Source organism: Erithacus rubecula (genome assembly GCF_903797595.1).
Source record: "Erithacus rubecula genome assembly, chromosome: 10".
Taxonomy (NCBI): Eukaryota; Metazoa; Chordata; class Aves; order Passeriformes; family Muscicapidae; genus Erithacus; species Erithacus rubecula.
In genome coordinates this window covers 116121-139835 of record NC_136662.1, presented here as the reverse complement: position 1 = coordinate 139835, position 23715 = coordinate 116121, and the positions used below count along the sequence as shown (strand labels likewise).

Genomic DNA, 23715 nt, shown 5'->3' with positions numbered 1-23715 from the left:
ATCAAATGAAGGTGTAAAATAAATAAGAGAACCTTTAGCTCTAGAACAAGTTACATGATATTTTGTTAAGGGGAAACCATATTTTAATAGCCTTCTACAATTCATTTTTAGGACTACCAAAATTTATGCCACTGAACCTTTAGCAGAAGGTTCAAATTCCACAACATATTTACATCTCTGTAAGATTGACTCTTGGCCCTACATGATTAATTACTCCAAAATGTAGACAATTCATAGATTTGTCACAATTTTCCATTAAGAACTAAAAACAATAATTTTAAATTGTCTTTTATTTCCTATTCATTATTCATACTAACAAGTATCCACCAGAAAACAATTATTACAGCCTATTTAGAACCTTCCATTTAAAACTTACGTAGCAAATTTTAAATTTCTTTTAGATACAAACAGAATACTCAAAGTCACATTAAAAATTATGGTTTTCCTTCTATTGAAGTAGAAGCTTTTGAATAAGAACCTCATAGCATTGATCAGTTTAGTAAAATAAGTATACACATACTCCACTAATTTTTTTTTTTTTAAATTATAAGACAGACATACTGATTCACTCAAGACAAACTCCTGTCTCTCACCTTTAGTTTTTCAGTAGAATATACAAATATCCACTCCCACAGTCCTTTATTCTGAGGGAAATAGGAACACAAACCTCTGAAGTACAGTCTTAGTACAAAGTCTCTGGGAAAATTGTCTCCAGTAATTAAACTAACAGCTTTTAGAAACTCTTAGTCCTATCATCTATGAGAATCTGGCATGGGAACTGCACTGAGCTATGATGGCTGATTACTAAAGGAGACAACCATCTAGAAAACATCCTTGTATAGCTTGGAGAATTAGTAAAATTTTAATCAGTTTCCTTAGCAAGTCCTGGGATGTCATTATTGTAAGACAAGCTGTTGCAACACGTTTTCTGTGGGTGTCGCCACCATTCTGCTTGCATTTCACATCTGAAATCAAACCACTCTTGTTTAGCGAGACTGAAATACTGAAAGCAGAGCAAGACATTTTCTGCCTACTTCAGGTCTACGCCTCAGGAACCCCTTTAGGCGCACACCGGAGCGAGAGAAGCGCTAGAGCCAAGCCCTGCGCGCCCTCCGCTCCGCCGCAGCCCGGGCCCGGCTCCGTCCCCGGCTCTGCAGAGGCCCGGCAGCCGCCGCCGGGAGGCCTCAGCCAGGCCGAGCGCCCTCGGGAGCCCCGCCCGGGCCGCTCCGCGCTCCTGCTCGAGCCCACGGCGGCGTCCGACCCTCAGGAGCCCAGGCAGGCCCGCGGAGCTGCGCCCTGCCCGCAGTGCCGGCTCTGACCCCCGGCTCTGCCCCCCGGCTCTGCCCGCCGGCTCTGGCCCCCGGCTCTGCCCGCCGGCTCTGCCCCCGGCTCTGCCCCCCGGCTCTGCCCGCCGGCTCTGGCCCCCGGCTCTGCCCGCCGGCTCTGCCCGCCGGCTCTGCCCCCCGGCTCTGCCCGCCGGCTCTGGCCCCCGGCTCTGCCCGCCGGCTCTGCCTCCCGTGCAGCCAGCGCAGCCCGGGCCGGCCGGGAGCTCCCGGCCGCGCCCAGCGCCAGCCAGCAGGCCCTGCCGCCCCGCCGGCCCTGACAGACCCCGACAGCCCCTCGCGGTCCCGACAGGACCCCCCGGTCCCGCCAGCGCGATTCCCGCACTCGTGGCCCAGCTGCCACGGGAACCCTTCATCTGGCAGCAGGATGGTTACTTAGGGAGGGACTAATTAATTTTTCTTAAAGAACAACGGAACGTTAAGTTCAAGAACATTTGACATTAGTAAAACATTTTCTCTCAAGAGTACCCTCCACAACGGCTGAAGGGTTTTTCACCCAAACATTGCTGAATACCAATAGATCATGTCTGCAGAGCAATGTCTACTAAATTACACTACAAAAAGCTGGACAATTTAACATACAACATGTTGGCAGTTCAAGGCATTTCCAAAGGTAGAAAATGTCTTATTTTATCTTTACAAAGGGCATTGTTTGAACCAAGCACCCAGATTTTCACTTAAAAGTCCTGCTACACAAATGCGCGACCAACTTTTGCATTTGGTTACAAGTACTCAGTATGATATTAGAATACAAAAATAAAACCATTCAGATGGGGATTTGGTGAGTCGTGACTATTGCTGCTTTAACAGAGATTAAAATGTATGTTTATTTAACATTGTATATAGGATACATTATTATGAATGCCTGTCTTTCTAAACAGTCTCTGTACAGCATACTTTCTGGTATAATGAACAAAGCACCAGCTCTCCCTGGCTGTTTCTGAACCATTAGATATGCAGTGACAATTAAGAGTTTGTAAGGCTATGTCAATTAGATCCAGTATTTTAACAGGCAGGCACATTTTCATTTGTTTTGCCTTCATTTCTGCCACTTACTGTAAGGATATTTTCTGTATTCTTAGCAATGTTAACAATGGCTCTGTGTCTGGAACAGTGAATGTATTCTCAAAATTGTAATACAGGCAGATGCAGTTGAAGCATTTATTTGAGCAAATACAGTTGCTTAGAAAGGGTAGAAGTCACCCTTTATTCCCAGTTTTTTCACTTATTAATAAAAACAGACTTCCACTGTATTCTCTATTTTGTCTTCATAAAAGAAAATACTCTGGAATCAAAAGCTTGGCTTTACACAAAGCCAAATGCATTTGTAGACAAAAGAAGAGGACTGTAGCTACTGATGTTTTCTGTTTCTATATGCTTCTAAAGGAACAGCATATTATGCTAAGTTTGTCTGTATCCTTTGAGCCAGGTTCAATTCCTAGGACTGCTAACAAATAAAAAATCCAATATTAGTTATAGGTTTTTATTCCTCAAAGGAACTTGTCAGCATTTCTAACAAGCACAATTAATCAGAGGTTATTACACACTATTGCAGAAAACAATGTCTCCATACATTTCATTATTAGGTGTAACAAAAAATAAATTATTATTTGAATGGTGATTTGAAAACTGTTTGAATAATTTTGGATGTAAGAGAACTAAGTTGGGAAAATTTCATGTTAGCTAGATATCTGTAAAAATTGATACACAGGGACTCCTAAACCTGTACGCAGACTGAGTTGCAATGCTGCTATACCAGGCGCTGTGCAATATGAGAAAAGGTTGTTTCTAGGAAATAACCTGTTTCTGCAGAAGCAGGTGTCAAGTTAGTGTCTAAAGCACAGAATTGGCTCAGATTCCCCGTCAGTTTTAACAGAAAAATACATGATATGCTCATTGTACAAGACTAGGTTTCTTATAACTAGTTTTAAGATTTTCCAGTTTGTGATGGGTAACCTAACCCTAATTTGAAACTTGTCTTCTATTGCTGGTGGTGTATCAATTTAGAACAAAACAACTGAAGAGCATAATCCTAGACACAGTGGCATAAATAACAGTCCTAAATGCTCAGTCTAGATTGAAATTATTATAGGACTAAACCCCTATATATGAATCATTAGATATGTATTAGCTATTTGTGGAATTAATGAAGATGTGATCACAAAAGATAAAATCCTCTGGGAACATTTCTACAATGCTTGTTGTTGTTCAAAGTAAGGGGTAGTCAGTGATAACCCAACCCAATATCTGCTTCATTACAGGAATGGGCCGTGGGCCTTCCCAGCATCTTAACAAGTGTTCAGGATCCAAAAGCTGGGCATTTGGGTAAAAACAGATGCTGGATCAGACCCCCACTGCTTTCTAAGAGGGAGGAGATATTTTTACAGAATTTGCAGCAGCTCCATAATACAACACAATACATAATACAACTTGTTATACATAAATGATGTGAAAAGTTTATTTCAGCTGCTGGTGGGAGAGGGAGGAAGTAAAGAGAGAATTCCAGCCCAATATAGATAATAACATTTAATGTGAATGTTGAACACATGAGTATTTAACAGACTGACAAGTAATTTGTTTAGAAGAAACATCTCAAAGACAAATCAAAACTGGACCAATATAGAAGGTAAAATATTATTTGGGGGATTTGGGCAGATTTCTCAGCATAGGTATTAATCTTAGCAACACTGAGAAAGCTTTTAAGAGAGTTGTGAAAAAATATGAGAAGATGGAAGCTGTATAAATAAGAATTTGGTTTACCCTGATGAAAGATCAGAAAATTCCTTCCCAGTCTCAGAAGTAGAACAAGTTTCACCTCCTTATAAAAAGTCACAAAACCCAAGCATTTTACAGTCCTAGACTCAGCTTTATGCACTGCAGATGTACTTTAACATTTTGAGAACAACAGTAAGCAATGAAATCATAATGTATATAAGAACTTGCTGACTGGAAGTTCTGGTACCATTTCCTCAGCTAAAAATCCTTACTATTCAGCCTAGATAACTAAAAGTTCATCTCTGGTTTAATCTCCAATTCACTCCTAGAAAATGATGTCTTATATTTGATAAATATTAATATTCACGTAAATTATAACTAGAAATTAGTTTCTGCTCTTATATGTGACAAGGTTGTAATATCCTGTGAAACCCTAGGAACCTGAAGAAATTTTGAAAATTGAGCCTTTAGCATTACAATTTTATTGCTGAATCAACTCCAGGGCTTTTTTCTTAGAGTTATCTGGGACTGAAAAGTATAGTCAAAAAATATTATACTACTAATAAAGAAATAATACATTGTTATTGTTGTTGAAAGTCCCCATTTAAACTGCATTTTTAGTGTTACACATTAACACCCAAGTTACTTATACTTTTCTCTGAAATGTATGGTGCCACCAAAGAGGTGGACTGAAAGCACATCAGCTTAACATTCAGCTATGAAGATGCTGCTAACATGCTTTGCTACACGGAATTTATAGCAGTAAGGTTTCTGTGGCTAGTAACTCTGCTACTGGTGCCATGAAGAATTCTACTCTGTCTTTCCTAACAGCATTCTAAGCAAATGCCCTCAGGACACATGTACTTGGTGCCAGCGCAGGTCGCAACACTCTTTTTATGGCCTTCAGATACTGTGCCCAAACTGTGACTGAGCCTGCAGACAGCATTACCACAGGACACCTAATCTCATCTCAAGACCTCGAGGGAATTGCAAACCAACATAAATGTCATGGTGTGTAGTCTGAATTTGCCTGCTCTGGTGAGACACCACAACATAGTTGTTCACTCTCTGGTTGATGCAAACAAAAGGTATTGCAAAACTGAAGTGGCAGTGTGTGGAGGGAAGACTTCACAGTGCATGCTTGGACCCTACTTCTTCCTACATTCTGTTAATCCACTTATCTCTTTAAAGAATGGAAAGTGAACAGAAAGACATTATATCTGTACTGTATTATATAAAAATGTGAAATATGTGAATTTATTATCAGCACTCACTAAATATCCCAAATTTCTGGAGAAACTAAAACACCCCCAACTATTAACTAGCAATTTTGCAACAATTGTATTTTACCTACCATTTCTTTCCATGTATGGTCTGTGAGTAAACACATATATTTTAAATTTTAATTAGAAGCATTTTCTTCACTGTGATTCTAAAATGCATGATTTAAACACTCGGTGACATGTGTTCACATGTCATTGCAAAATAACACTTTTTTTCACCTTTATTTAGCTGGCATGCTACATACTTCCTTTGCAGTTGAGCAGACTGTTCTGCTGGGAGAGTAATCCCTTTGAAATAGGGAGACCTTTATGGAATTCTTCTGGCTAAAAAATAAGTAGAACATGTTCAAGGATTCATAAGTGCTATTTCCATTACCTGTGACCTCCAATATTCAAGGTCCTGTCATATGTTTCCTTCTGTTCTGTCAATGTCCTTCAACCCTCATTTCCTAGTTCAGATTCTTAGGTAATTCTCCATCCTGAATCCCAAATTATTATCCCTTCTCTTCCTAGTCACTTTCTAGTCAATATTTATTACCATTCTGCTGCTATATATGAAGTGAGTCTGCTCCTCAATGACAGGTTTCCATTCTGTTCAGCCTTAGAGATAAAAATGTTTCATACTTTTTTAATGTGGAGAGCTCATCTAAAATCAAAAGGCTACCTAAGAAGGTGCATAAAGACCAATCAAATAAAGGGACTACTGCGCACTAAATCTGCTTTCTGTATCTTAGAATGCATAGTACTAATTAAATACCTCAGTGAGAAGTAGCATTTGTCTAATCTCCTCTGAAATGGTGTGATTTACACTTTACCATCGCCCATTAAAACAAAATTAGCTCTTCATATCCCCTAAAACATTTTGCCAGTCAAGAGTCAATCTGTTTGGAAACCTATCACAGAAAATAACTGCAAAGAGTGAAATCAACATTCGAACAATATTGTAAATTATGTAAGTTAACCAGAAACTAATTTGAAAAAAGAGAGATGTTATGTAGAAACAACCCTGTATTGACAGACTATAAAAGGAAATGTCAAAAAAAAGGACTTTATTTTATAAGAAGAAATATATTCATTTTGATATATGTTCTTTTTCTGGATATAATTCAGCATTATGAATTTGGAAGTTAAGATTCTAAATCTTGCAAATCTTTTTTAACTTGTTCAATTAAAAAGACAGGTATCTCATATTGATTCCACAGGAAAGGGCCCAGGTTAAGTCTTTCCTGTAAGTTGAATGAGATTTGAACTAGTTTGAAATAGTGGTTCAGAAACTTCATCTTTCTCTACAGTTTCTAAACTGTATCTTCTTGTTTGTTTTTTTATAAGACAGATGCAGTTCTTAAAGAGCAACCTAAATTTGTGTGGCAATTACTACAGAAATTCCAAGAAAAGTTGCAAACATATGCACTGAAAATAGCAAGAAATTTTGAATTTTTCTCATGTTTTAAGCAGCAGACCTTATGCTACAGAAACTGATGCCAAAGATAAGTATCAGAGGTTTTTTGACTGCCCTTTTGCTATTTTCTGGAAGGTTTTCTCTACTCTAGTAACCCAGTATAGACTCACCTAAGGTGAAGAGACATCTATAAACTGAACTAGGGGCATAAAAAATGTAAATAAGCAGATTTAGGGGTCCTGATACAAGCAGACCACACAGACAGTAATTTAGAAGTGAAGATCACTGTCAGTAAGCCAAGAGGAAAACAGGACTGGTTGACAGATACACTTGCCTGGTGGGAGATGCTTGGTTTCCAATCTCAGAGTACTAATTTTATGTTAAAGAGCTTTCAGAAAAAAATTCAAAATGAATGAACAAACCAAAGGGGGGGAAAAAAACCCCAAACAAATTCACAAACAAAACTAACAAAAAAACCCCCAACAAAATCAACCAACCAACCAAACCCTCCCCGTCACAAAAAAAAAAACCAAAAACAACAAACCAAAAACAACAACAACCCCCCCCCCCCCCCAAAAAAAAAAAAACAAACCAAAAAAACCAAAAAACAAACTCACTCATTCAGGACTTTCTTTGCCCTTTTAGCCAGAGCATTCCCATACAGGAATTATTCTGTCAAGATTTTTACAGCAGTAGAGCTCTTCTGAATGTTTGCCTATTCAGACTCCCCAATCACCTAAACAAGACTTATGTCATTGCTAAAAAATATATGTGGCCTGCTATAGCAGTGTTTCTTTTTTTTATGTGCTGCTTCCAGGATGACAGGATTGTGGGGTATTTTCTTTGGTGCTGGTTTTTGTTTGGTTGGGTATTAATACAGGACTGTGCTTATGTTTTCAGCTTTCCAGACTTCTTTCCCTGTCAATGCAACAACAGCAATATTTGTTCTTCAGCTTAAAAGACAGAATACCAGATGTCCATCTAAACTGTGATTAATGGGGCTTGATTAATGATTAAGTAGAATAAAAAAATCTTCTGGAGGGAAAAAAGGAATGAAAAAATGAGAGTGGAAAGCAAGTGGAAATGGAAACAATCAGGTAAAGTAAGGGAAACAGGAACAAGATGATATAGAAGGGTAAACTGAAGAACAAACTGTAGCACAAGGGTAGCAGTTTACAAGATAGATCAGATATCCAGAAACAGCAGCAAATTATCCATATGCCTTTCACTAAAGATAAGTCCAGCACAAGTTGTATTTAGTAGGCAATCTAAAGGCATTAAGTTCAAATTGGACCTCAGTTATCCTGACAGGTGCAAAATGGAATAAACTATTCAAAAAATCAATTTATGAATCAAAATTTTGAATCTAAAGCACAGGAATTTTATGATTAACAACAGTGTGAACTGAAAGAAGTTCAAATTCTAGCAAGTCTTCAAGATATATTTCATAATATGATTTACAAAGGGTCGCTTCTTGAATCTTATCTATCAGCAATAATTTCTTTCAATGCATTTAACATTTTATAACTAACAATACACTCATCCACTGAATCCACTGAAGTCAAACTGTAACTGCAGTAAACTGTGCATAAATGAGAATTTGATAGCCACAATATGTTACTAACTTGATTTTGATTTCTGGATAATACACTAATTAAATAATTCCTGAATGCTAACAACAAAGACAGAAATCTAAAGATAACGAGCATGTAGTGGTAAAATGCAGAATGAAGTGACAGAATGTGTATATCCTGAGTGCTTTAGAAAATGCAATAAGGAATGTGACTGAAGGAAAATTACCTGAAACATAATAATTTTCCTATTATTAACAGACAAAATGAAGCCTAAAAAATGGTTTTCTTCTTAAGAGTACCTTTTGTGAGACATCTCAATCACTAAACCTAATCAAAGTTTCTATACAAACTGAAAGGATTAGTATAGATTAAATGGGACAAGTTGGTAATACCAGGACACAGAAGACTGACTTTCTGGTCTCACATGCCAGAAGGCTGCTCCAAGTTATTATTCTATTCTAAGGATGGAAGCCAAGGCTTTTCAATTCCAGGCTTTTTTAGACATACCAATAATTATCCTCAGCCTCTCTTCCTGCTTCATTACAGGCTAGGAAAAAAAGTTTAAATTTGCTTGAGTTTGATTGCTGTCCTAATGGGAAAATTACATCAGTTTGCCAGTGACTCTATAGTCTCGCAGAACACTTTTAAATATGTGTTTGCTGATAATTTTACGCCAAGACATGGTTCCCCTTTCCCTCGCTGTGATTTGGATACCTACCCGGCTAAGTCCTACTTTGTTATGCAACTTGTGCTGCAACACTGAAGCAACTGTGTGTCCTCACAGAACATATAAAAGCATCATTCAGACTTGAAAAAAAAAAATAGATGGCAGTGGATTGGCCCCCCACTCTTTAATACTTCCCACCTACTAGAGAATTCAAGTGAAAAATTGTCCCACAGTGCACATTCCATCCTACTGGTATTCCCAGAATAGAAGTGTTTCAACTGTTTGGCTCAGTGCATCACCAGGAATAAATACACCAAGCCAAGCAGAGCTTGCATTAGGTATTAAGACCTGTTATTTCTCGGATACTCTGACATTCTGACACAGTATCAATACAATTACATTTACAATTGCTTTGAGTGCTACTGGGAAATGGTCCTGAAGCATGAACAACTTCTCACACATTCTGCAAGTCTCCCATCTTGAGCACAAGTCACTTAACTAACAAACAAGAGGCTTCCTTTACCAAATAAACATTTCCTCATCTTTTTCTAACATGATAGTACATGGCAACATTCTTCTTAGTACTTCCAGAGGAAGATTTTCTCATGGCCAAAAGATTTATTTTATTACAGATTCAGCATGTTAACTCAGCAGTAGATTTGGAAAAGATTTGCAAACAACTTTCACCTGTATAGAAAATCGCAAAGTGCTTTCTACCTAGTTCTATGAAAGCTGCAAAACAAATTAACAAAATCACCTCCAACAACTTCTTGATCAATGCTTATCAGTACTGAGGTTTTGCCAAAGAAAATGGGAGCTTTCCTACAGGGGTCCGTCAGGCGTTACAGAGGATTCACAGCTGGAAGTCAAGTACAAACTTATCCTGAGAGAAATCTTTTGTTTTAAATACAATTATATTTTGGCAATCTGCAATTACTTTTAAGAAAGTTCTGATGGTGAAATATGCTGCAAATGCAACACAGAAAAAAGCTTCAAATTCCTTGCTTTTTTCATATTTATTTTGATGTAGGTCAGATTTGTAGAATTGAAACCATTAGAGTGAGAATAGGATGGAAAAATCAAAATTCCTCTAAAACAGAGGACAACAGTGAAGAAGCACGCGAAAAAGTAAAACTGCATTTTGTAACAAAAAGACAGATTGCTAGAACAGAGAGAGAAAAACAGACAATAATGAAAGACAAAGCAGATACTTCAGATGCTAAATGCATAGATGATGTGTAATAGTGGCCTGTAATGACAACAGCTATAGTACGGGAAGTTGACATGTGTAGTAATAATTTGCATAAACTTTTTTTATCCTTGCAAGGATGCAACCTCACAATTATTTAGAAGCATCTACATTAGTAACATTAGCAGCATTTAGTTGAGGGATTGTGTCAAATGGTCAGGAGGAAGCTGTGAGCAACCACAACGTAACCTACCACAGCTTTTGTAGTGCAGCCAAAGCAGCAGAGAAAGACAACATAATATGTAGCTGTCATCAAATGTAAACATAGCCCACAAAAATATAAACACATGATTTAATCTTCTAACCAAATATTTAGCTTTCATCTATCTTAGAAAAAGAAAAGGTAAGGACACAGGTGAAGAATAAACCAATCCTATCTGTAAGTGGAAATTATGTACAAGAGCACAGCAAGGGAAAGCAGACACATATGGCTTTGCCCTTTATTACACTAATCGTGACTGATATCAAAGTTAAAATGCCCTAACATCAGGAAAACATGTTTTAAGGTACTGCACAGCTATCTCAAGAGTTTGCAAGTGCTTATCAGGTCTGCATGAGAGGATGAGCAGACAGGCCAAGACAGTGTAAACATGTTTGAAAGGTCAAAAAAGGGCACAGTTATACAGACTACAGCTGTAAGTGCCCCAGAAAGGCTCTTGGGGTCACACAATGAGAACAGAATCCACTTCCTCTTTCAGTTTCATTTACTATGCAGGCTACTAGCAGAATTTTACCAAAAAGTAAGAGAATCTTTCCAAAGACATAGCAGTCTGCATTAAGAACCACTGTCATTCAGTTGCCTTAGTTTGGTTGGACAACTATGACTTATTATTTTAAAGGCAAAATCAATACAGGCAAATTCAATACTTTAAAGCCAGTTCACTGCAGGATGCCTTTTAAAGATAATCTTTGGTACAGACATAAAACTATGATACTTTGCCTCGAAGTATAACAGAAAATGGTTACAGACTACACCATTTAGCACATGCCCATTAGGATTAGTCAAATCTAATGAACTTTAATTCCCACATTGAGTGCAATATTATCATTAACTGGTCCCACTAACTGAACTGACTCAACAGCTTAAAAGAAGTCAAAAAACAGGTGACCAAAAATACATTAATTGACGATCAACATTCCCCAGGAATCACTCTGTGGGGACAAAAAGGAAACACTTCCCCACACTGTTCCTTTACCATGCCATCCTTTCTTACTATATTTTTCTTATGTTTTGAGTGACACAGAGCATAAATAAACAACATTTGTACGTTTTCTCATATATCTTATTCTGGCAGTGGTTACAATGTACACAACAGATTTTTTGTTTGTTTTTTTTTTTTTTTTGCTTGCAGAGCCACATTTCCAGGTGTACTATACAGTTTCATTGATAGTCACTGGTTCAGAATTCTAGTGCACTTTTTTATTTGTTTACAGATTCGCTTGATTTTGGGTTACTTTCACTTTGCTAAAAAACTTTCACAGATTTTTCTTCCTATTCTGCTTGTCAGTATCCCAAACCACTCATTCACTATCTATAGATTTTTGATTCCCCCAGTTGAAAGGAAATTTTTCATTATAAAAGGATTAGAAGAAAAAGACATGTTTCCAGTAGCTGAGATCTCTTTATTATCTTCTCTATAATTCCAAAAGAAGCTTCCAGACAGCTGCCAAGATGTTTGTTTTCCTTCCAACAAGAGACCAAAATGATGGCTAATCTCAAGCTTATGGACTGGTGTTACATGGCTCTTGCCACAATAATTAGCCACTTGTGAAGAGCCTATCAGTATAAACTAGCAAGGATCTGCTCTGCATGAACTAGAAATACATTATAATGCAACATTATGTTACTTGCTTTCCAAATGAAATTATGCATTCCTAGTTATAATAATTCTGATAACAATATATATATATATATGCATATTATATACATATTTACCTAAATACACGCACATATATATATACATATATATATGTATAGAAGAACTGTATTATCTCACAAATCCTACACAACCTTTAAATTACTTATGGGGTAAATATATGAGTTCAAGAGTATTGGTCACAGGGCACATAATTTCTCTGTTTATAGCAGTTTCCTAGATGCTAGCACAGATATTGCATTGTACTGAAACCAACAAAAAGGCGCATTCACAGATACAGCTTATTGCCTTTTGTCTGACAGAATAAAGCAACAACATAGAAATTATTTATCATTCTGCCAGGGAGGGGGTGGAATCTAAAAATAAATACTGTATTTTGCTACACTTTGCTAGCAACCTGACCATCTCCAAGAAATTATAACTCCTACAGAAGAATATCAATGATGAAAATACCAGTTAATTTTCATGTAATATCTGCTACAAATAATCTTATATAATAAATACCAGAGGTATTATTCCACATATTCATTTACTTCAAAGTACACGGATTATAGAGGACACCAAATCACTACCAAATTCCACAGCACATCAGTTTGTACAAGTCTAGATGATCTGCATGCAGCACTTACTTTCTTCTATATATACAATCAGCTGTGCAGAAGAGATAATTATGTGGTATCTCAGTCCACTCATGTTAGAGCTCCTCTTTCTGGTGAAAAATACTCCTAAAGCACGAATGGGTCCCCACCCTTATCACATCAGAAGTACACACTAAATCATATTTTAAAAGATATCCACTGGTTAAAAGTAGGTACAAGCATGGGACTTCCTGCTGAAGAAATAGCCCACCAAACATCTTTTGGGAACCTTAATCAGTGGTCCTCTTTAGGGAGAGGATCGCTTTAGGCAAAGCTTCCTTTTCTTGGCAGATGTCACAGTTCAATCAAAGGCACCATTCCAGGTTTTAGTAAAACAGAAGACCTTTGACTTCATAGTACAGTCACTTGCTGCAGCTCTCTTCAGCACAATCTAGGGGGGAAAGGATTATTTCATTTATGTGGAAGGAGGCTGGAAAAATGAAAATATCCCTTAGTTAAAAGGAACAGTCAGATCTATCCCATCTCTGCCCATGAAAAGTTGCCCATAATTTGTATGGGCTTGTGGACAGCACTGAATTTCTACATCAGCAGTAGACTCTGTGTGATTACCCCACAAGCAAGAGAGACTTTATTCCTGGGTGCTTATAGCATCCCAGCTGCTGCAAAGTGCTACAGCAGATGAATGGGAAGAAAAAAAGTGAAGATTAGTTACTGAATTTACTAAATCACCTCCACATTTCTGTGTGTTTAACTGTAGCATCATTTTTCCTTCTGACCAGATGATTATGGCAGATTTATTTTATTTTTGCTTATTATGTTAGAGTAACAACTAATTAGCCCATGCAGAATGAGATATTTATGACTCTAACATAAGGATACAGTATAGAGAAATACAGGCCTGGTGGAACAGGAGAGACTTTGAGAAGCACAGGTGCAAGATTGCACAATAATATACTATACAGGCTTGGGGTAATAGTAGAGAGAATTTGCCCTCAACTGTGTATTAGTTAAAAGATATAAGCAAGTTTAATTAATCAGCAAGAAGCCCAGCTTATTATATTCTTTCTAGATAATGTTCAGTGACAGTTATACATAACCCACCCAATAGTGTATAACTATGCATAACAGTTCCATTAATCTCCTTACTTATAGATGTTCTGACTGGATCATCCTTGCTCATGGCTGAGCCAGTACCTTACTACCAAGGATGGCTCAGCTTAAGTCAGTAAGCTAAAAGATGTACAACACTCAAGTGCTAAAAGAATAACAAATGCAGAACCTGGACGCTTTCAGATACTCTAGAAGCTTGGTTGGACTGGAATCTGCAGTAATTAATTTGGTTCAAGAAATACAAAGAAGTGCTAGAGCACTAGATGAGGAAAACTTGTATTACTTAAATCCTACCAGTTTTATTGCCTATTCACTTACACACCAAAGCATTTCTGGTATGCAGTACTTTTCATATTTTCATGGAACCACAAAATGGTTTGGGTTGGAAGGGATCTTAAAGCTCATCTCATTCCCACCCTATGCCATGGGCATGGACACCGTCCACTATACCTGGTTACTCAGAATCCCATTCAACCTGGCCTTACACACTTCCAGGGATTGCGCAGCCACAGCTTCTCTGGGCAACCAGTTTCAGAACCTAATCACCCTTGCAATAAAAAATTTCTTCTTTATGTCCAACAAAAATCCTCTTTCAGTTAAAAACCATTGCCTCGTGTCATGTCAATATAAATCTAGGGGAAAATATAAAAGGAAAAAAAAACAAAAAACCTTTCTCTATTTTTCCTTCAAACCCCCTTCATACAGATCAAAAAAGCTGAACAATCTCAATTCTTTTGGCCTTTTTTTCATAGCAGAGGTGCTCCATTCTGCTAATCATCTTTGTGACCCTCTTACGGACCTGCTCCAGGATCCCTGTCTTTCTTGTGTGAGGAATGCTGAAGACAGATGCAGTACCTTCACATGGGTTCTTACCTGAGTGGAGCAGAGGGACAGAATTACCTCCCTCAACCTGGTGTCTCACTTCTTTTCAGGCAGTCCAGGACACAACTGGCTTTCTGGGTTGCAGGTGCACATTGCCAGACCATGGCAAATTTTTCATCCACCAGTATCCCAAGTCCCTCTTCTACAGCACTGCTCTCAAACCATTCATCCCCCAGTTTGTGCTGATAATGGGGATCCACCTGACCCAGGTGTAGGACCTTGCAGTTGGGCTTGCTTGACTTCAAGCAGCTTGCAGATCCTCAAGCATGTCATGGCCCCCCTGAATGGCATCGCTTCCTTTTAGTGGATCAAGTGAATCACTCACATTGAAGAATTTGCCTTTGTTGCTTATAAATGCTGTGAGGAATCCTTGAGATTCCAAGGAAAGAAGTTTAGGACATCTATTCCTCTGCAAAATAACCAGTGGCTGGCAAAGACAACAAAGTCAAGAGAATAACCATTGCAGCAACCTAATTTAAAATTACATTGGCTTATTTTGAAATTCCTGCACTTTCTGCTTTATAAGTCCTTAACATCATGTGATCCAACAAGGTAAAGAACCTTGTTTCCCAACCCAAGAGTAAAGTAATTGCTCAAGATTTCTGCAAATGTAGTAACACAATAAACATTACCAATATTAATATCCATACATGCAAATGAAGTAAAAGGAAGTAAACACACTGATGAAACAGCTCAAATAGCAAAAAATCTACAATTCTTCAGAATGCTGCCTTCCTCCCTACAGGTGCATAAAAAGATTCACCCTTTCTTACCCATGCAACATACTTTCAAAATTAAAAGATTACTGTATTATGACGGTAAAACACTTGGTATCACTCATCATGACTTTTCTAGAGTGTTCTTGCTTCAGTAAGTGTACTTACTGAACTCTATTAGAAAGCTATTTTCCCCTTCCTGAATACTGTGTTTCTGCTCTTCTTTCAGAATAGTACTTGCACTCTGTCATCAGTGCTGAATATCTCTGATCCTAGGACTACACTCTCTCTTTGCAGTAATCTCCAAAACTATTTGAATTCCATAGGAGTAGAAAAAGGTTATCTCAGAAGTTAAATTATTTCAGACTCACCAATTTTTATTTCACTTTAGCCTTATGCCTTGTCTTCCCTTCCTAAATTTTTTTTTTTTTTTTTTTTTTTTTTTTTTTTTTTTTTTTTTTTTTTTTGTTAAATTTCCCTTTCTCAAAGGAAGCAAAGCCATGGATTTTCCTTTAGTCAGATCAAGGTTCAGACCATAGCAGAGAAATAAAAACCCAGATTTTTCCAAGGTGTAAACATGTCATACAGTATGCCAGTGGTACCGTGGCAAAGGCTGCTTCACCAAGCCACGTTTACCCTTTTGTATAACTCGGCTCATTGCTCATCCTGGAGCAGCAGACCCGTCCTAAGGGGGTTTGCTCATTCCGCACGTTTGTTTTGCCACGGAAATCTCGCGCACACTGGAAGAGGAAATCGGCTTTATAGCGACACCTTCAAACAGGCTAAGCGGCTTTGCAAACCCCGTGTGCCCCATCGCAAATACATCGCCTTCTAAGGAGCAATTAAAGCAGAGCCCAAACACCCAGATGAAGTTCTGCCCCCGGTGACCTTCCCGCGGCGCCGGTTGCAGGACCAGCGGAAAGCTCCCGATGTACGCGCCCCGAACAGCGGCAGCCCACAGGTACCGCGGCTCAGCGGGCTGTGCCCCGCACAGCGCTGCGGGCAACCCCCGGCCCCGGGCGCCGCTCCGGGCAACCCCCGGCCCCGCACAGCGCTGCGGGCAACCCCCGGCCCCGGGCGCCGCTCCGGGCAACCCCCGGCCCCGCACAGCGCTGCGGGCAACCCCCGGCCCCGCACAGCGCTGCAAACATTCCCCGGCCCCGCACAGCGCCGCGAACATCCCCCGGCCCCGCGCAGCGCTGCGGGCATCCCACGCTCGGCTCGGCTCGGCCTGTGCACCTGCCGCCCGGCCCCTCTCAGCCCCAGAACGCGGACAAAGCGGCCACAACGCACCTGCTCCCGCGGCGGGGGCGGCGGCGGAAGCTCCAGGTCTGCCCGCCCCCATCTCTGCGCCCGCTGCCTCTTTCCCTGAACCGATCGCCCTGCTTGCTCCAGGCCGGGCCAGGTGCTCCGGCGTCCCAGGGTCTACCTCCGGCACGGGAGACCCTGCGACCACTGCGCTCCCATATTCGCCAAGGGAAACAAACTCCGTGTGTCTCTGGCCGCCGCTGCCCGCCGTGCGGATCCGCGCTGTAAACAGGCCGAAGGGCAGTACAGGCGCCGGCCGCCCCCTCCCCAGCACCTGCGCTCGCCCCGCCGTGCCCCGCGCTCACCGTAGAGATGTGCGGAGGCTTCGCCCTTCCTCGCCATCGTCTCCCGCCGCCCTCCGCGCCGGCACTGCCGGGGCACAGGCAGGGGCCCGGCGCCTCCGCCCGCCGCTCAGCGCGTTCTTTGTTGCCGTGAAGGCATGAGAGGCGGCGGCGGCGGCCGGGCAGCCTCCCGCTCCGCTCTGCCGCGGCCGCCCGCAGCACCGCCCGCACCCCACGCCCACCCTCCCGTCCCGCCGGCACCGCGGCGACGCCTGCGCCGACCCGCGGGGGCGGTGCCGGTGCCCGGGTCGAGAGGAGGGGGAGCGCAGGCGGAGCGGCCGCGCCGCGGGCGGCGAGAGGAGCCGGGACGGGTCGTACGTCGCCAACTTCGCTTGGGCCCGGCGGCAACTTCGACATCCGACGAGAGCGGGGCCGGACCCGGCGGGGCCGTACCTGGCTGCGCGGTTTCCATCCTCCCGCACCAACCGCCGCTGGCCGCAGCCGGGTGCGCTGCCCGTCTGTGTCCCTGCCCTGCGCGGAGCCCGGAGGTGTTGTCGCTGGTGGGAAGCGGCCGGCCGGCCCCGAAGCCGCTCGCCGCCCGCCCGGGCCCCGCCGGGAAGCAGCTGCCTTGGCGGAGCTGTCCGTGCCGCCCGTGCTGATCGCCGGGCCGGCTGGGCCGCCCTCGGGCAGCAGCCTCGTGCCCAGCAGCCGGCACGGGCCGCCGGGGCTGCAGGAGGCCACGCGTTCTTACGTGCTCACCGACAGCCGTGCGTCTGCCTCCCCACGGGGGGAACCGTGTTGCTTCTGGGTTGGGGCATTTTCATGATTCAGTCAAAAAACACAATCAGTACTGAGAAATACGCATTTCTGGTCATAAACTTTCCGTCAGTTGACATCCTCCTCCATGTGTTTTATCTGAATGGGGCAACGGCCACTTAGGAGCAATTAGTCTGACTGCTGAAAGTCTTATACAGCACAAAACATCACTACAGCAAAAGGCCACTATACGCAGATGTCATGATGCTATTAGTCTGTTGTCACTAAGTCCAACACACAGAGTATTTGGTAAGAGAAAACATTCTGAAATTACAAAAGTGCACCTGGCGGCCATTACTTATATTTTCAGATATGAGCCTTAGAGGAAAAGTTACTTTCCACGGCTTGCAAATAAAGGTACCCTTTCAAAAATTTGCTCAAGACCTCAAAAGCACATGGCTTATTTATTTATGAGTAAATTAATGCCTATAGATCATGGCAGTTGTTGCTATGCTTGCATGGAAATGTAAACCAAACATCTGTGCGCTAGTGAAGGTATGTGCCTCTTACATACATGGTCTGTGTATCATCAGGTCTTGTAGAGGTAGCTGCCTTGGCTAGTTTCAAGAAAACTAAATCAGGCATATATGTACGGCCTTATCCATTCTCCTAGAGGGCTCAGTTCAGGCCAGTCACTCCAATAATTACTGAATTTCACATACGTAGTTTTGTCTGCTAGTAGTAGAAATACTAGGAGTCAGTCATCCTGTTCCCTCCCAGCCCATATATTGAATTGTTAGAATTTATACTTTTAAACATTATATTTTCAAATGAGTACTTGCTTCCTTCAGTCATCCCACTTCATCAGAGTATTACCTGGGCAGAGGTTTATGATTCTGTGCACTGCCTGTGGTGAACAAATTTAACAAGAGTTCCTTGTTAACCTCATCCCCCTGTCCTCTAGGCAACTTACCTAACCTAGCTACCCAAGATGCCTGTCTGTGTTCCAGGAAATGGATCTCAAGTAAATACCTAATGTGGAAAAGGGTTGACATATTTTGCTATCTAAGAAAAATTCTTATTTCATCTCAGTGATGTGGACTAGGAAAACAATTCAGACAATCTCACCTACAGAAGAAAGAGCTTCTTGTGTCAAAGACTGAGTCAAACGTGAGAAAAGTGGCATAGGACAGTTTTATAAGAAGGAAGGAGGTGTATTAATGTTTTCTGGCTCATTCTGATAAGGCATGGCAACCTAAAGGCAGCAGGGCATGACCAGATTTGATAGTCAGAGCTTAAGTGGAAAGCTTGAGTTCTACAGCTCAGTGCTCCTCTGCTCCCCTTGTGCAGAGCATGTAACTATATATAGCTGTATTGGTTTGGCATGGCCTCGCAGGTGCCCAGCCTCGGGCCAGTGTCAATCCACAACAATAGCCTACCTTCAAGAATGAATACTGGAATCTCAACAATAAAAAACACAGGTAATACATGTAGTATAGCCTCTTGTACACATAAATATATAAAATCCATAAGTATTACATATGATACATATATATATAGCACAGAGCATATACAATGCCTATATTTTGTCTATACTACACAGTTTATATTATAGAATATTTATATCCTCCAGGAGAAGAAGGTCCTGACTTGGTCCTGACTACCAGAACCAAGGATTAACTTAAAAATACTCTAAAATAAAAGAGAAGAGTTGCTAAAAAGAATTCAAAAGGTTAGAATAATGCTAAAAACTACAAGACAGCTATTCAGATAGATAGAAGGCTATGTAAGGAGACCACTTTGGGACACATCAGATCATCTTTGTATATTCATGTTTCTCCAAAAAGCCTGAGAAAGGGCAGAAACAAGTCACCAGGACTAGACAGAATTAAAGGGGGAGTAGCTACAAACAAGGAGGAATATTCCTATATTCCTGTAACCTATCAAAATAGGGAATGGTTGTGTTCAAGTGAGTAAATGATAAAGGATCACAAAATTGGGCAGATTAAATGTGAAAAAACAGTAAGGCAGGCCAAAAAGGAGTTTGACCATTAATTTGCAAGAAAGTATGGATGCTAAAAAGAACCTTTTCTTCTAAAGGCCAAGTATGTAGAGTTAATAGGATATTTTCCTATGCACATATAAATTTGAAGGTGAGAAACATTTTCAAAATTTTTGAAAATACTTCCAATGAAAATCCATAAAACTGCAGACCTTGCCTCTGCATGTTGCAAATGGCGAAAACTGCAATAATGCAGACGGATTTGGAATATGCAATATATTGCAAAGTATAATTTTGTAAAGAAAAGTCAAATTCAGAGATCTATTGAAAACTTCCCAAGGAGCCAGCAGACATGAAAATGAGGGAATACAGCTCATTTTCAAGTTATTTGGGTATCTGAAAACATTCCAAACAGTTCCTAATGAAAAAAGTTTTAAATAAAATAAGCCAGCATAGAGGGGAAAGTCATTTTATGGTTAAAAATTGTTAGAAGTGTCTGTGATTTCTTGCAGCTCCAGACCCTTTCTGTCCTGCACAGCCACTGCAGGATGCAGAGTCCCTAGCAGGCAGTGACACGGCTGCTGCCACCTTCCTGTTTGTGGTGCACAGTCTTCAACAGCACCTACACGCAGGACTCACCCTCAGCTCCAGCACAGGGCACAGGCAGCCACGTCCCTCTCCTCCTGGGCTGGCAGAGACAGAAGGCCACTAGTGCAGGCGCACACACAAGACTCCCGGGATGCCCCAGCACACGCACATTCACCCAGTACCCCCGCCCAGATCCCAGCCTCCTTACCTGCCTCAGGAGTGCCGATTTCAAGGCCGGTTCAGCTTGGTGCTTGCTGCAAACATATTGCACTTACACATCTCACAGGCACTCACATATCACGCTCACATATCACCATGGATGATGGAATGCATCCCTGCCCATCTGATGACCCCATGTCTCCTACTCATTGGCAAGTCCAGCTTAAAGTTTGCCAGGAAATGAGATACACACACCCACTCTGGGGAAGATAATGGCACCCTCAGAATCCAGCACCATGTACACAAGCTGAGATGTGGTCATTCTCCAACTACAGGTGCTGAACCCCTCACTCACCTCACCCACACCAGTCCCTCCCAGTAAAGATTTTCAGGACATGCACTGTTCCCACTTCAGCAGCTAAGACCTCCAACCTCTCCAGCAGCAGATACTGAGAGCTCCTCAACATCAGCAGCACCAGTGGCCACCCACATTCCTAAATGTAACCTTGGTACAAAATCCACTCAGAGAGGACCCTCAGTAGTTGCTACTTAATCCTTACAACACACATACACATGGGATAGTGAGATAGGGCTCAGTCAGACAAGTGTACTGACTGCCCTTTTACATGACTGGTCCATTTAATGCTCCATTCTTTATTTTCTCCTCTGTTTCTCCAGATGCCCTTCCTCTGCACATTCCTTCATTAGTTTGAATATCTCCACAGATACATTTCCAACATTATAGACCTTCAGGTTTGCATCTTATCAAGTGTAAAGTCCCAGTTTGCCTGCAGTTTACTGAGAGGCAGTTTGTTTCTTGTCTTTGTTATCTCTGTCAAGTTTGTGTCTCTATATTTTGTTTACAACTTTCCACCTTTTCTTATCTCACTTGACAAGACCTTTGATCAAATAATCATACTGAAATAAACCTTCTTTATCAGTTAGTGTGACTGTCTAATTTGTGTCTCATCCCTGACTCCCTTACCATTTGTCAGTCAGGTCTCTTGTCTCTTCATGTTCTTGGTTATGGCTTCCTCCGTTTCTGCACTGCAAAGTTTCATGACCAGATATCCCTAAGGAAGCACACATGTTCATTTCACATATCCTTATGAAAAATACTTTTTAAAATCTGAAAACTAATAAAAAAATTGTTAAATTGGTGGGGTCACCCATGGAATTTCAAAAGTTTGCATGTTGGGACTCTCATTCCAGATACTCATCAAAGATTTAAAACAGGAGAGGAATACTGAAGTGGGAAAATTTGATGCCAATAGTTACAGGGCTGAAAGAATTTCAGGTAAATTCAGGGCAAATAAAATATTAAATGTCATGGACAAGGGATGCAGAGAAATAATTATGTACAAAGATGAGCTTTGAGTTGACCATTACAGTCCACATCTTGTTATCATAGATAATATATGAAAATTTTCACTTTGGTGTTCAGAGGTATTAAAAAAAGTTTAACAGAAAATCACACAAAAAGACCACAGAAATTATACTCTTATCTTTTTGCAAGAACACGAGCGACTCTATGATTCTGATTCTTTGACATAAAGCTAAGATATTGCTGAAAGTACTCAAATATTATTATTCAGCTCAGAAAAGTAATTGCTATGGGGATCTCAACACTTTTTTTTTTTTTTTTAATTAAATCTTTGATCCAAAGAGGATGACTGCCTCAAAGATGTTATGTTTGAATGTGCCTGTTTGAATTCCAGCAGTAGGGACCAAAAATGAATTTAGCAGATGTCTGATTAAAAAGAAGCAACATGAAGTGGTTCTTCATAGTGTAGCAACTAAGTGTGGTTCCCAACACATTCAAAAAGTAACCAGTCAAGTTAATGGAATAGACATCTATGAAGCATTATTAAACACAAAGGCATCACCTCCAGATCAGGAAACTTGTAAATTGAAAAATGTTTGGAGTGTAGAAAAAATTAGAAAAAAAGAGATAAGAATAATCACTATGTTATTGGTAAATTTTCTGTTCTGGAACCATCTCCTGACCATTCTTCATTGCACTGCCATAAACTGGATACTATGCCAAATGGATCCTTGGTCTCACCTAGTCCAAGTTTCAGCTATTCATGTTGTAAAAGGCCTCATTGTTTGTCACATGAATGTTAGATGAAAATCTCAATCGCCACCTTCTTGTGCTTGTATTCTCAATCCCCGTATTCTCCTTTCAGAATCTCCAACCCAAGATTTCTCCCGTTCTTAACTTTTTCACTGCATGTGCTCAATAGGGCTATAATCTCAGCTAGCGTTTCTAAACTCTACCTTATACAATTCAACAAGAGGCAACAGCTATAATCATGATTGAATTCTGTCTTTATTATACAGGCCTAAGTTCTGACAGCTGTTGTAGAAACTGAAGTCTTGTCATTTAAGACATTGTTTTGTCATTTACTGCACTTAATAAAAATAAGTATACACGTTTCACTAAAAAATTAATGTCTAGTAAATGCTGCAAATCAAAAATTAAAACTTGAAAGCTTTCAAATGAGATCAGCATATTTCCTTATATATCATCACAACACAGTGTAGTGATGATAACTAAACTGAGGAATACAAAGATACTGCGTACACACAAACCACACGAATAGTTATACAATATAGACAGAAAATTGACTGTTCAGTAAGGAAATTCCCACACTATATTCAGAAACTTGACCCTACATAAAATGGAACACAAAATGCAGACTTTGAGTGCTGGTATTTAAAAGCCCCACTACAGCTTTACATTCCAAAGGTATGGTATACTTGATATAGGAACATACTGAATCCACAAGAATACTTAAGCAACACAGAGTTATAAATTATGCTTATGTCTTTTACTCAATTACCCTTAAAGTACAGAAAAAAAATTTCTACTGATATTAGAGTGAAAAAGCAGCAGTCCTGAATCAAAGCTGCCTACATGCCTCCCTTAGGTAATCACTTGCAATCACAACAGTATGAAGTCTTTAAAACATAAAACATTACAATCATCTCCTTTCAGACAGTTAATAAATATGTCTGGAAATTTTTATATGGCTAGTTTTCTATCAAACTGTTTCTTTGGTATTAACTACAAAATCAGTACTCTCAACTATCAGAAACAAAACAAGCAATTAAGAGCCAAACATAAAAAGGCAATAATGATGAAAAAATATTTGTTGCATATTATTGTTATTATTATGCAAAATATTATTCAAAATCCAGCTT

The 23715-nt window shown here is 40.5% G+C and overlaps 1 protein-coding gene across 3 annotated transcripts in view; it reads right to left on the bottom strand.

Moving 5' to 3' along the window:
* SLC44A5 (solute carrier family 44 member 5) overlaps positions 1-18211 on the bottom strand; it is a 55627-nt gene extending 37416 nt beyond the window's left edge. Inside the window, exon 1 of one of the 3 annotated variants that reach the window (XM_079314353.1) lies at positions 17457-18211. In XM_079314353.1, the coding sequence (XP_079170479.1) occupies positions 17457-17475 (19 nt within the window). In that variant the 5' untranslated portion in view covers positions 17476-18211. Of the gene's footprint in view, positions 1-16707; positions 16939-17027; positions 17418-17456 lie in introns of those variants that run through there. The other 2 variants (XM_079314351.1, XM_079314350.1) reach the window with 2 other exon arrangements.
* Between the last annotated feature and the right edge of the window lie 5504 nt (positions 18212-23715).